Source organism: Tachyglossus aculeatus, chromosome X2 (genome assembly GCF_015852505.1).
Source record: "Tachyglossus aculeatus isolate mTacAcu1 chromosome X2, mTacAcu1.pri, whole genome shotgun sequence".
Classification (NCBI taxonomy): domain Eukaryota; kingdom Metazoa; phylum Chordata; class Mammalia; order Monotremata; family Tachyglossidae; genus Tachyglossus; species Tachyglossus aculeatus.
Genome location: NC_052100.1, coordinates 20,189,747 through 20,204,742, shown reverse-complemented (window position 1 = coordinate 20,204,742; position 14,996 = coordinate 20,189,747). Strand labels below are relative to the sequence as shown.

Sequence of the window (14,996 nt, the reverse complement as noted above, 5' to 3'; positions counted from 1 at the left end):
CGCATGTGTGTTCTTCGGCTCTCTTGAAAATTGTTGCGAGGCTTTTTAATTCCAAGATTTTAGCCGGTGGTGGAGAAACATAACTTCTTCACCTGTTCCAGCATCTTGCAATGACGCCATGGAGTTTCGAAAGTTCAACGAGGTCCTCCTTGGAGGATTCTTCTGAACGAAGATACTGTTAACTCATAGATACCCAGACCATCTATTTCTAAGCTGCCTCCTCAATTCAACGAACCTTCTTCGTTCGAGGGGTCTCTTCAATACCTTCTAAATCTGGCCCAAACTGTGGCCAGGGCTTCCTCTGTGAGCCATTCTTTGATTGCTTAATCTCAGCCAAATCGGGGAGGGGATGGGGGCTTACTTACCCTTAACCCTCCTCCTCAGGGCAGACTGGTATATCCTGGCTGGGTAAGGCATGGAACAATACTAGTTGCGTCCCAGGAAAGGTTCTAAACTGGAAATGGCTGTATCCTGGGTCGGGGGTGGGTGGGAGAGACTGGGGACTGAAGGGAGGAAGAGGGCTCCAGTTTGAAATTAGGACACAGAAATCGCTTAGCGGAAAGTGTTACCAGGTTTCTGTATTCCGTACAAAATAAGTGTATTTTGAAACGGTCCGAGCAGCAACCAAAGCTCTGTAAGTTACTCAGACACTTCTTCAGGAGAGTATGATGGACGGGGGTGTTTGTAAGTCATGGATGGCTTTAAAAACATGGAAAAGAGAGCGGCAAAGGATGAGACAGAAGCGACTACCGAGTAAAGACGCTCGGTAGTTTTGGCAAAAAACGAAAATTAGGGTGAGAATGCCCGGAGGGACTACGGGTGAATAAGAAGGAAAGAAAGAAAAGCCCCCGGCAAGTACGGCAACCTCGGACGGAATCTCCCAAATTGCCTGCACCTCTGATGGGGGGGAGAAATCAAAATAGGTTGTGATGAGAGTAAACACAAACCGACACTAGGGGAAGCAGTGACGACTCAAAGCGCCCCCTCCCCGCCCCCCGAAAAAGCAAGATGGAATCTGTGAGTGGGAGGCGAGGGGGAGAAAGAGAGCCATCAAGCCATCAAGGGTGGAGGGAGAGAAAGAATGAGGAGGAAAAGGGGGAAGGAGATGGACTTGGAAGGGGTTATGGTGTCGGAACCCGATTCCAGGAGTGGGGAGGGAGAGAAAGAAAGAGAGCCATCAAGGGTGGAGGGAGAGAAAGAATGAGGAAAAGGGGGAGATGGACTTGGAAGGGGTTACGGTGTCGAAACCTGATTCCAGGAGTGGGGAGGGGGAGAAAGAGAACCATCAAGGGTGGAGGGAGAGAAAGAATGAGGAGGAAAAGGGTGAGGGAGCTGCACTTGGAAGGGGTTACGGTGTCGGAACCCGATTCCAGAAGTGCGGTGGGGAGGGGAGGGGAAGGGAGGGGTAGAGACTGGACTGCCTGAAGGGCGTAAGAGAAGGAAGTTACGGAGGAGGAGAAGAACCGGCCTTTTATGCCAAAGCGTGAGACCGGCCGGCGGGCCCGCTCAGCTACCCCCCGGCCGCGTTCTCGGGCTCCCTCCCGTAACAACTGCTTCGCTCTCGCACCTCCATCCTGGCCGGCAAGTGCACAGGATGGGGGCCGCGGTCCTTCCTGGGGCGCCCGGCGGGCGAGGGTGGGGGTGGGGGGGAAGGGGGACCACTCACTCACTTGCCCTCCTGACAGTCATACAAGACGATAGAGTCGTCGTCGCTGCTGGAAATGACCGTCTCGCCATTCGGGCTGAAATCGAAGCAATTGATCTTGTCCGAATTCTCCCGGAACACCTTGGCGACGCGGAAACTCCTGAGCACGTTGTCCGTCAGCTTCATGGCGAGGGCGGCGGGGGCGGCGACCCCGCTGGACCGGACCGCGAGGACCCGCACGACCCGAGCTGGCGGAGGCGGCGGGCTACAGGCTTCTCCCTCCCCTCCGGCCCGGCGACGCTCCTCCGGGGGAGAAAAGCCTCAGGGGGAGCCGGCGCCGGCCCGGTTCATTGTGTCCACCATTGGAAGGCGAAACAGTCCGGACGAGTGGCAGGCAGCCGCGGCGACCGCGAGGCGCTGGGGAAGGAAAGAGGCGGAACGCCGACGAGCTTGTCGGGAACAGGCGAGTTGAGCCGCCTCGCTGATTGGAAAGCTCGGACTAACGTCACCTCATCGGACTAATAACCTCGGGGAGCCAGCGCCCGCCTTTCTTCTGGCCGGTGACGCCAATGTCGGCCGTTTGCCCAGCGCTTGGAAGCTCGGGCCGGCGTCCCAACTGACCTCTAATCCACATCCGGCCGCTTGCGCCCATTACCGTGAAAGGACAGCTCGGAAAAAGGCAAAAAAAACCCAAAGGGACGACAGATTGGCCGGGGAGGGGGGTGAGGTGTCCAGTCGGTGTCCGCAGCCACGGCGGAGGGGTGTCCAGTCTGGGGAAAGGGGGCTTTAAATGAACACGTTCTGTCGCCCGGCCACGCCAGCGTTCGAGACTCCCTGGGCTTGCCAAACCGCCCCCTCGACGCAATCCATCCCCCGCGGGGGCGGATCGCTAGACCGCGATCGGAAAATAGAGTTGGAAGATGAGATTTTCCGCTAGTTCGGGGTGCGGTGGAGGGCTGGTGGGGCGGGGGGGGATGAACGTTAAAATAAGTCGGGTCGGGGGGGTGGAAGCCGCAACAGTGCACGCACATATCACAGTGAGCGCTTGCTGCGCGCGGACCATGTGACTCGTCGCTTGGAAGGATACAATGTAACAAAGTTAGTAGACATGTTTCCGGTTCACAAAGACCTTCCAGTCTACGCGGGGAGACGGACGGAAGTGTTGGGGGGGGCAGAATGAAGGGGACAAATCCACGTGCGAGGGAGAGGCAGTAGGGAAATTGAGGGTTTCTTCGAGGAAGGCCTTCTGGAGGAGGTGAGATTTTTAAAAGTGGCTTTTAAGTTGGGGAGAGCCACGGGGGCGGCGATTCGTCTACCAAATCCGTTCGTTCACTCATTCCGTCATATTTCTGGAGCGCTGACTGTGCGCAAAGCACTATACTAAGCGCCTGGGAGAGGACAGTTCTCTCCCCACGAGGAGCTCACATTGTTCTCTCCCGAACGCTTAGTACGGTGATCTGCCCACAGTACGAACTCATTCTTTCGTTCAGCCGTATTGAGCGCTTACTGTGGACAGAACATCGGACTCAGCGCTTAAGAGAATATAATACAATAGACACATTCCCCACCCACGACGAACTCACATTGTTCTCTCCCAAGCGCTTAGTACAGTGATCTGCACACAGTAAGCACTCGTCCTTTCGTTCAGTCGTATTTATTGAGCGCTCACTGTGGGCAGACCACTACTTAGGCGCATGGGAGAGTACAACAATAAACACATTCCCTTCCCACAACTATCTAGAGAAGCAGCGTGGCTCAGTGGAAAGAACAGGGGCTTGGGAGTCAGCGGTCATGGGTTTAAATCCCATTCCGCCAATTAATATGTATATATGTTTGTACATATTTATTACTCTATTTATTTATTTTACTTGTACATATCTATTCTATTTATTTTATTTTGTTAGTATGTTTGGTTTTGTTCTCTGTCTCCCCCTTTTAGACTGTGAGCCCACTGTTGGGTAGGGACTGTCTCTATATGTTGCCAATTTGTACTTCCCAAGCGCTTAGTACAGTGCTCTGCACATAGTAATTGCTCAATAAATATGATTGATGATGATGATAATTAATAATAATAATAATGGCATTTGTTAAGCAATTACTATGTGCGAAGCACTGTTCTAAGCGTTGGGGGGATACAAGGTAATCAGGTTGTCCCACGAGGGGCTCATGGTCTTAATCCCCATTTTGCAGGTGAGGTAACTGAGGCCCAGAGAAGTGAAGTGACTTGCCCAAAGTCACACAGCTGACAATTGGCAGAGCCGGGGGCAAGTCACATACTAAGCGCTTAACAAATGTCATTATTATTATTATGGGGGGGAGAGACATTAATAGAAATAAATACATTACAGATATGTACATAGGTGCTGTGGGCCTGAGAGGCGGAAGGGCAAGAGGAAAGGGGGTTAATCAGTGAAGGCCTCCTGGAGATGTGCCTTCAATAAGTCTTTGAGGGGGCGGGGGGAGTCATTGTCTGTGGGATTTGAGGAGGGAGGGCGTTCCAGGCAAGAGGCAGGACTTCGATGAGATCCAGGTACAGTGAGAAGGTTACCATTAATCAATCAATCGTATTTACTGAGCGTTTACTATGTGCAGAGCACTGTACTACGCGCTTGGGAAGTACAAGTTGGCAACATATAGAGACAGTCCCTACCCAACAGTGGGCTCACAGTCTAAAAGACATTAGGGCTAGGTCGATTATAGCATTGTTATACTGAACTCTCCCAAGAGCTTAGTACAGTGCTTCGCACCCAGTAAGCACTCAATAAATACGACTGAATGAGAGAATGAGTGAATAAGTGATGTAGGGGTGGGGTGAGTATCCAAGTGCTTAGGGGGAATGGACTTTAAGGAGACACTGAAAGGAAGCGAGAATAGGGTGAGGAGGCTGCTCACAACCCTCCCATCGTCCTGGAATTCTCATCCCCTTTACATCCAGAGAACCACTGCCCTCCCTATCTCCAAAGTCTTTCTGAAACCACATCTCCAATCTATCAGGTGGCCTTCGCCGATAAATTTCTCATTTCCTCACCCCTGAAGTGCCTCTCCAGCACTTCAATCAGCACTCAGACACCCATCTTTAAACGCTGTCGCTACCCCGTACCTGCGATTTATTTTACTGTCTAGCTCTCCTGCTAGTTTGAAAACTTTAGGACAGAGAACGTGTCTCCTACTGTTGTACTCCCCCAAGTGCTTAGGAGAGTGATCTGCATGCACGCATGCATTCATTCAATCAATCGTATTTATTGAGCGCCTAGTGTATGCGTGCGTGAAAGATTAATTTACTGAAGGCCCCCTGGAGGAGATGTGATTTCAAAAGGGTTTTGATAAATACCACTGATTGATTCCTAAAATACTATCCCCTGGTCCAGGCTCTTATCAGATCGTGGTTAGACTATTGCATCAGCCTCCTTCGCTGCTCTAGCCTCTCCCCCACCACTCCATCTAGCCTGTGATAATAATAATAACGTTGGTATTTGTTAAGTGCTTACTATGTGCCGAGCACTGTTCAAAGTGCTGGGGTAATCAATCAATCGTATTTATTGAGCGCTTACTGTGTGCAGAGCACTGTACTAAGCGCTTGGTAAGTACAAGTTGGCAACATATAGAGACGGTCCCTACCCAACAGTGGGCTCACAGTCTAGAAGGGGGAGACAGAGAACAATCACACCGCGTGGCCCCCGCTGCTCCCGGAAGGCTCCTCTCCTCCGAGCGCCGCCATAGACGCCCCCTGCTTCCACCCCCACCCACTTAGGCGACCTTCCTTATAGTGCCCCCCAACTTCCCGGTCCGGTCCGCCATAGACTCCCCCCCACCCCACCCCGGGAAAAAGGCCCTTGTTATCACCAAGTTACATTAACGACAACCTCATTCGCACCTACTCAGCCTTCCTGTCCCACCATCGACCCCCGGCCCACGTCCTCCCCCGGGCCTGGAATGCCCTCCCTCTGCCCATCCGCCAAGCTAGCGCTCTTCCTCCCTTCAAGGCCCTACTGAGAGCTCATCTCCTCCAGGAGGCCTTCCCAGACTGAGCCCCTTCCTTCCTCTCCCCCTCGTCCCCCTCTCCATTCCCCGCATCTTACCTCCTTCCCTTCCCCACAGCACCTGTATATATGTATATATGTTTGTACATATTTATTACTCTATTTATTTACTTATTTTACTTGTACCTATCTATTCTATTTTATTTTGTTAGTATGTTTGCTTTTGTTCTCTGTCTCCCCCTTCTAGACTGTGAGCCCACTGTTGGGTAGGGACTGTCTCTATATGTTGCCAGCTTGTACTTCCCAAGCGCTTAGTACAGTGCTTTGCACACAGTAAGTGCTCAATAAATACGATTGATTGACTGATTTTAACAAAATAAAATAGAATAGATATGTACAAGTAAAATAAATAGAGTACTGGCAGCTGGCTCTTCTCGCGTCCCCCAGGTGCTGCCTGCGGAAAGCCCGTTTGCTAGCGTGTATTCAGCTTCTGCAGTCCACACGTAGATACGGGGTAATCAGGTTGTCCCTCGTGGGGCTCACAGTCTTAATCCCCAGTTTACTGAAGAGGGAACTGAGGCCCCAAGAAGTGAAGTGACTTGCCCAAATTCACACAGCTGACAAGTGGCGGAGACAGGATTAGAACCCATGACCTCTAACTCCCAGGCCCATGGTCTATGCACTACGCCACACTGCTTCTCTGTACTACACACTGTTGCCCGGATTATATTCTTTAAACTCCTCACGAACCTCCAATCAATCATGGCTATTGATCTCCCTCTTTAGCACATAAAAACCTCAAAATTGCCCTTAGTGCTCTCTGCCAGCTCTCCCCATCTTATATATTGGTTCTCTTCCTCTGCTTCTCCCAAGCTCACTCTCTTTGCTCCTCCCAACCTCACCTTTCTAACTGTACTTAACTCGAATCCCACACTTCTGAACCCTCGCACCCACTGTTCCCCCTGCTTGGAACCCTCCCCCTCCCCTACAACTCTACGAGGCCACAGCTCTCCCCATTTTCAAAGCCCTCCTAAAATCCCACCTCCTCCAGGAAATGTTTCCCAATTAATTATCAATACCCTAGTTGGGTCAAACCGACAGGAACATTTCTAGATTATTATGATGGCATTTATTAAGCACTTACAATGTGCAAAGCACTGTTCTAAGCGCTGGGGAGGTTACAAGGGGATCAGGGTGTCCCAAGGGGGGCTCCCAGTCTTAATCCCCATTTTACAGATGAGGTAACTGAGGCCCAGAGAAGTTAAGTGACTTGCCCAAGGTCACACAGCAGACATGTGGCGGAGCCACAATTCGAACCCCTGACCTCTGACTCCAAAGCCTGCGCTTTCCACTGAGCCACACTGCTTCTCTGTATTGTATTCATTTGTTCCAATCTTCAGCATTTATGCATCTATATTTATTTAAATATTCAATTACTTATTCAGCTCTCATCCTGACAAACTTGTACTACTATCTTTCAATCAATCAGTGGTATCTATTTGAGTGCTTACTGTGAGCAAAGCACTATACTAAGCATTTGGGAAAGCACAATACTACAGAATTGGTGGATACAATTCCTGCTTATAAGGAGCTCAGAGTCTACAGGGGAGAGAGACATTAAAATAAATTACAGATAGGGAAGATAATAGATTATAATGATATAAAAATCAGTGCTGTGGGGCTGGAGTATCAAAGTACTACTCCATTTTATATCTCGGTTCTTCTTCCTGTTCCTACTATTTGTCAATAATTTTTTTCAGTCTCTCTCCCCCGCCCACCATTTTTTAATTGTATTTGTTAGGTGCTTACTATGTGCTAAATGATGGGGAAGATACAAGATAATGTGTAGGTTGGTCACAGTCCATGTCCCACATGGGGCTCATAAGTCTTAACCCCCATTTTACAGATGAGGTAACTGAGGCCCAGAGAAGTTCAGTGACTTGCCCAAGGTCACGCAGATGAGTGGAGCCGGAATTAGAACCCAGGTCCCCTGACTCCCAGGTCTGGGCTCTTTCCCTTATTAGACTGTAAGCTCCTTGAGACAGGAAATGTGAGTCGTCTTCCTTTTGTACTCTCCCATTCAACTTCTAGTCATATTCAAATAAATTCATTAGTATTTACTGACCATTAATATTCTTTGCTGACCATGAAACCAATCACCCCCATGCTGTCAGGACTCTGGAGCACACAGGAATCTGTCTCTCAGCTTTTGCCAACCTTCTTGATATTTAGAGCACTGAAAGCCCTTAGTAACTGTTGCCAGGACCAGTGAAGCCCTGAGCTGTCCCTTCCTATGACTGCCACCTATTATAACTGTAACAGGAGCAGATACAAATTGTATACATACAGTGGGAACAAGAGGAAAAACATAAATTCAACTAGTAACCTTCTACAACTCAGTGCCCAGGCGTCACTCCTCAAATAGTGGCCTGTTCATTGTGCCTCAGTTTCCTCTCTCTCCCCACCGATCTCTTGCTCATGTCCTCCCTCTTGCCTAAGCTCCCTCCCACTTCACATCTGACAGACCATTGCTCTTCCCACCTTCAAAACCCTTTTGAAATCACATCTCCTCCAGGAGGCCTTCCCTAAATTAATCTCTCACATCCCCACCTCCCTCCCCCCATTTGCTCACCACCCCCAACTACAGCACTTATGTATGTATCCTTAGACTCTGTTGCTTTCCCGTAACAGTAATTTATTTTCACGTCAGTCTCTCCTTTGAGATTTTAAGCTCCTTGAGGCAAGGGATCATGCCTAGGAACTCTTTTGCAGTCTCTCAAGTGCTTAGCACAATGCTCTCCACAAAGTAAGTGCTCAGTAAAGACCATTAATTGATACGGGCCTCACATTCTAAGAGGGAGGGAAGACAGGTATCTTATACCCATTTTACAGATGAGGAAACCGAGGTACAAAGATGAGGAAACCGAGGTACAAAGAAGTCAAGTGTCCTGCCCAAGGTCACACAGCAGGCAAGTGGAAGAGCTGGTACTAGAACCCAGGTATCCTGACTTCCAGTCACAGGTCCTTTCCACTAGAGAAGCAGCATGGCATAGTGGAAAGAACATGGGCTTGGGAGTCAGGGGACTTGGGCTCTAATCCTAGCTCCGCTACGTAGTGATTGTGCGACCTTGGGCAAGTCACTGAACTTCTCAGCGCATCAATTACCTTATCTATAAAAATGGGAATTAAGACTGTGAGCCCCATGGGGGACATGGACTGTGTCCGACCTGATTACTCTTCATCATTCATTCAATCGTACTTATTGAGCGCTGTGTGCTGAGCACTGTACTAAGCACTTGCATCTGGCCCCATTTAGTCTCCATACCCAAACCGCCTTCCCTTGACAACTAAATTGATGCCCTCAACCCCACCCTCTCCACTGAACTCAACTCATTTAATAATTTTTGTTCATTCGTCCATTCAATCGTATTTATTGAGCGCTTACTGTGTGCAGAGCACTGTACTAAGCGCTTGGGAAGTACAAGTTGGCAACATATAGAGACGGTCCCTACCCAACAATGGGCTCACAGTTATGCTCTTACTATGTGCCAAGCACTGTTCTAAGCACTGGGGTAGTTACAAGGTCATCAGGTTGTCCCACATGGGGCTCATAGTCCCAAACCACATTCTACAGATGAGGTAACTGTCCAAGATCACACAGTAGACAAGTGGCGGAGGCAGGATTAGAACCCACGTCTTTTGACTTCCAAGCCCGTGCCATTTCCGGCCCACATCATCCCCCTGGCCTGGAATGCCCTCCCTCCCCACATCCGCCAAGCTAGCTCTCTTCCTCCCTTCAAGGCCCTACTGAGAGCTCACCTCCTCCAGGAGGCCTTCCCAGACTGAGCTCCCTCCTTCCTCTCCATCCCCCTCACCTTACCTCCTTCCCTTCCCCACAGCGCCTGTATATATGTATATATGTTTGTACATATTTATTACTCTATTTTACTTGTACATATCTATTCTATTTATTTTATTTTGTTAATATGTTTGGTTTTGTTCTCTGTCTCCCCCTTCTAGACTGTGAGCCCACTGTTGGGTAGGGACCGTCTCTATATGTTGCCAACTTGTACTTCCCAAGCGCTTAGTACAGTGCTCTGCACACAGTAAGTGCTCAATAAATATGATTGATTTCCACTAAGCCACGCTGCTGCTCTATTTGCTCCCCTATTCCTTTGCTGATCTCACACCATGAACCCACAGTCCTGGATTACCTCCAGTCTACCTCCTTTGCTTCTATGCATGAGCCACAGAGCACTGCTGGAGGAAATCCAGATATCAGGCTAACTTCGTCCACTTCAGGTTCGTCCTCGCTTGCTTTAACTCTGCCCGGCAACATTATGTCTCCGTCCTTATTGATTCCCATGCCTATTGCCCGTGCCAGTTTTTTCACATTTAACTCCCTCCTCAAACCCCCCGTCCCCCATCTCCCATCTCTTGCCCCTAATGACCAGGCCAAATACTTTACTGAGAAAATTGAAACCATCAAACGTGATCTAAAATCTCCCCTGCTCCTCTTCAGTCCCTCCCTCCTCCTGCACCTTCTTCAACTCAACTTTCCCAGCAGTATTTCAAGAAGATCTCCTGCCTTCTCTCAAAATCCAGCCTCTCCTCCTGTGCCCCTGACCCAATCTCTTCCCATCTTATCAGAGCGCTTGCCCCATCCCTGACCACCATTATTATTATTATATTTAAGTGCTTACTATGTGCCAGGCACTGTACTAAGCGCTGGGGTGGATACAAGGAAATCGGGTTGGACACAGTCCGTGTCCCACGTGGGACTCACAGTCTTAATCCCCATTTTCCAGATGAGGTAACTGAGGTACAGAGAAGTGAAGTGACTTGCCCAAGGTCATACAGCAGACAAGTGGCAGAGCTGGGATTTGAACCTATGACTTTCTGACTCCCAGGCCTATGCTCTATCCACTACACCACGTTGCTTCTCACTGTGCCATGCTGCTCAGTAGATAAGTTGAATATACTTTATCTGGTTGCACTGAGGAGACTTACTGTGTGCAGAGCACTGTACTAAGCGCTTGGGAAGTATAAGTTGGCAACGTATAGAGACGGTCCCCACCCAACAACGGGCTCACAGTCTAGAAGAGGGAGACAGACAACAAAACAAAACAAGTTTAGCACTCAGTGGTTGAGTAATGTTAGTGTTCCTTTGAGCTAGGCAAACAGTGAGACCCACAAATAGGGTGGCCATGTGTCCAGTTTTCAACTGGCTTGTCCCCTGGGGTACAGATAAGGAACCAGATGCTTTTATGTCCATATTGTTTACACCTCTTACTGCCGAGTTCTGTAGCTTGGACATGGGGCTGGGAGGAGAACACAATGGCTCAGGAGCAAATTTGGATTTTTTCTGTGTGTGTTCATTCATTCAATCGTATTTATTGCGCGCTTACTGTGTGCAGAGCACTGTACTAAGCACTTGGGAAGTGTGTGTGTGTGTGTGTGTGTGTGTGTGTGTGTGTGTGTGCATTTCCCTTGAGTAAGATTCTAGGATGGGGTGCAACTGATATATTTCAGCAAAATCAATCAATCAATCAATCAACCAATGGTTATGGTTACCAATGGTCAATCAATCAATGCAGCATGCAGCACTTACTGCATGCTGAACACCGTACTAAGCATATGGGAGACAAGAATTGGGAGAATTGGGAGATACGTTCCCTGCCCACAAGGCGTTCACAGTTGGTGAGTGACATGGCCTTACTGATGGCCCAGCAAGGACCACCAGTGGCCACCCTCCAAGCAGCGTGACCTAGTTGATGGAGCACGGGCCTGGGAGTCAGAAGGAACTGGGTTCTGATCCCTGCTCAGCCACCTGTTTGCTGTGTGACCTTGGGCAAGTCACTTAATTTCTCTGTGCCTCAGTTACCTCATCTGAAAGATGGAGATTAAGCCTGTGAGGCCCATGTGGGACATGGACTGTGTCCAACCTGAGTACTTTGTGTGTACCCCAGCACTTAGAACAGTGCCTGGCATAGAGTAAGCACTTAACACCATAAAAAAAGAGGTGTGTGATGAAGGACCCAGATCACACCCCCCACAACCCCAGCTCCACCTACTGCTGCGGGGATTTCCTGGGGAGAGCAGCCCAGAACAGCTTGTTTGCTCCTAGGTGGGGGGATTCCTACAGGCTTCTTTTTCCTTCCTCTCTCATTCCCAGTTTCAATGGCAGAGGGGTGAGCAGGGACTCCACCTTCTTCCCAAATGAGTTCAATCGCTACTCCCTTCCCCGTCTCTCAATCATCATCATCATCATCATTTTTATAGTATTTGTTAAGCACTTACTGTGCGCCAGGCACTGTACTAAGCGCTGGGTGGATACAAAAAAATCAGGTTGGACACTGTCCGTTGTCCCACGTGGGGCTCACAGTCAATCCCCAATTTACAGATGAGGTAACAGGCACAGAGAAGTTAAGTGACTTGCCAAAGGTCACTCAGCAGACAAGTGGCAGAACCGGGATTAGAACCCACGACTTTCTGACTCCCACTATGCTCTAGCCACTATGCCATGCTGGTTCTCAGGGACCTAGCATTAGCCCAGGGCCAAACCGTAGAAACAGGGAGCTGGTCCCAAGGTCCCACTGTCTGGTCCTCCCCTCTCCAATGGGAGTTACAGCCCAAGGCCTTCATCTCCCAATATCAAAGTCAGCTACAGAGCGAAGGGAGAGTTGAGCAGGGGCCTGGGAGTCAGAAGGACCTGGGTTCCAATCCCAGTTCTGCCACTTGTCTGCTGTGTGACCTTGGGCAAGTCACTTCACTTCTCTGTGCTGCAGTTACTTCATCTGTTAAATGGGAATCGAGGCTGTGAGCCCCTTGTAGGACAGGTACTGCATCTAACCTGGTGATCTTCTATCTATCCCAGTGCTTAGTACAGTGCCTGGCACATAGTAAGCACTTAAATACCATAAAAATTTTTTTAAAAGGCCAAGAAGGAGCCAAGGTAGGCACACTTCTGTTTATAATTTTCTACAGGGTGGATACTTATTTTGTATGGGTCAGTGCACACTGACTTATTTTTGATATTTTATTCTTATTGTTATTTTTATTGCCGCTATGGTGACATTATTTCTGGAGTGACTGGGCACTATGAGCATTTAAAAAAAATATTTTTCCAAAAAATATATAATTAAAATACAGGGGGTGGGGAATAAACAAAGGGGAGTCCTGCATTCTAGGTAGAAGGCTGGAGTAGGGGATAAAAGTGGAAATCCTATGAACAATGATATCTGTTAAGCACCATGATTATCAGATATCAAGATGATCAGATCAGACGGTCCCCTCTGGACCGTCCCACAGTCTAAAGGGCAAGGAGAAGAGGTGTTGAACCCCCATTTCACAGATGGGGAAGGAGGCACTGAGCAGTGATGTGACTTGTGCATATTCCACAACATGAAATATGATTATTATTATTATTAAAAATTATAGTAATAATGGTATTTGTTAATTGCTTACCATGTGCCAGGCACTCTACTAAGCGCTGGGTAGACTGTGAGCCCGTTGTGGTAGGGATCATCTCTTTGTTGCTGAGTTGCACTTCCCAAGTGCTTAGTACAGTGCTCTGCACACAGTAAGCACTCAATACGGTTGAATGAATGAATATTAGAATTGCTCCACGAAGGCCGAAGCAGTAAAGTCCCGACTGTCCCACAGTCTAAAGGGCAGGGAGGAGAGACACTGAACCCCCATTTTAACAGATGAGGAAGGAGGCGCCTCGCTCACATTTGACGTGACTTGTCCAAGATCACACCGCGCTTAGAACAGTGCTTGGCACATAGGAAACGCTTAACAAATACCATTTACCCCCGCCGTCGTCCCACCCACCGCCAGACTGTGAGCCCGTTGTTGGGGGGGGGGGGGGGGGGGGGGGGGATTGTCTCTTTGTTGCAGAATTGTACTTTCCAAGAGCTTAGTAGTCTCTGCACACAGTAAGCGCTCAATACGATTGATTGAATGAATAATAATGGTATTTATTAAGCGCTTACTACGTTCAAAACACTGTTCTAAGCGCTGGGAGGTTACAATGAACGAATGAATGCACTTGTTTTGCTTTTCTTTGTCTCCCCCTTCTAGACTGTGAGCCCGCTGTTGGGTAGGGACCGTCTCTATTATGTTGCCGATGTGTACTCTCCCAAGCGCTTGGTACAGTACACAGTAAGCGCTCAGTAAAGACGATGGAATGAATGAATGAACGATGGAATGAATGAATGAATAAAAGAAAGAAAAAAAGGCCTCGCCATTTTCCTCAGAGTGAGGTAGGGCCGCCCCTCACCCTGCGGGCTACCTGCGGGCGCCCAGCCTCGGGCATTCGGGGGGGGGGGGGGTCGGGAGGGAAGTGGGGGGGGACTCCTTTGGGGAACTTAAGTCTTTTGTCCGTGGTAACAGCGCGCCGGTCTTCCCAGCCGCGGGGGAGGAGAAGGAGGAGGAGGGAAAATGTCCGCCTCGGCCGCGCCGCTATTTCCCGTTCCCGGCCCAGCCCCACCTCAATTTTCGCGGAGGGGAGAGAAAGAGAGAAAGCCCGGCCAGTCATCCTGGCCGTTCCCACACGGGGTCGCCGCCGTAGCACGGACGGGAAGCGGAGAAGAACCGCCTTTTGGGGGAGTCGTTCCGTCGAAGCCGCTGCAAAATGGAGGCTCGGCGGCAGCAGAACGGGAGGAAAGAGACGGGAAGGGATCTTGGGAAAAAAAAAAAGCCCTCATCACTTCCTGTGACTCTATTACCCTCTAGTTGGAACGCGAGGGGGAAAATTGATTTGTGGAGCCCCACCCGCCATTTCCGGGGTCGTATTCGCAACCTGGGATCGCAAGTTTCTACCCTTATTATTTTTTTTAATGGCATTTATTAAGCGCTTACTATGTGCAAAGCACTGTGCCAAGCGCTGGGGAGGTTACAAGGTAATCAGGTTGTCCCACGTGGGGCTCACAGTCTTCATCCCCATTTTACAGATGGGGTAACTGAGGCACAGAGAAGTTAAGTGACTTGCCCAAAGTCACACAGCTGACAATTGGCAGAGTCGGAATTTGAACCCATGACCTCGGACTCCAAAGCCCGTGCTTTTTTCCATTGAGCCACGCTGCTTCTCTGATTGCTGATTCCCTAATTGCTCAATTGTATTTATTGAGCGCTTACTGTGTGCAGGGCACTGTACTAAGCGCTTGGAAATGATCCCTAAGCGCCCCAGCGGGAAAAGGGGTGTTCTGCCCTAGGGGTCTTATAATCATGCTATTATAGTAATAATGCTAATAATTTGTTAAGCGCTTCACTCCTGTGTGCCTCAGTTACCTCATCTGTAAAATGGGGAATAAGATTGTGAGCCCTATGGGGGACAGGGATCGTGTCCAACCCGATTTGCTTGTATC

General features: G+C 49.3%; 1 protein-coding gene across 1 annotated transcript in view; it reads right to left on the bottom strand.

The window, feature by feature from the left end:
- Positions 1-2,495, bottom strand: part of WDR82 (WD repeat domain 82) — a 33,992-nt gene extending 31,497 nt beyond the window's left edge. The window contains exon 1 of the mRNA XM_038770581.1: positions 1,671-2,495. Within this exon, the coding sequence (XP_038626509.1) occupies positions 1,671-1,831 (161 nt within the window). The 5' untranslated portion in view covers positions 1,832-2,495. The remainder of the gene's footprint in view (positions 1-1,670) is intronic.
- Between the last annotated feature and the right edge of the window lie 12,501 nt (positions 2,496-14,996).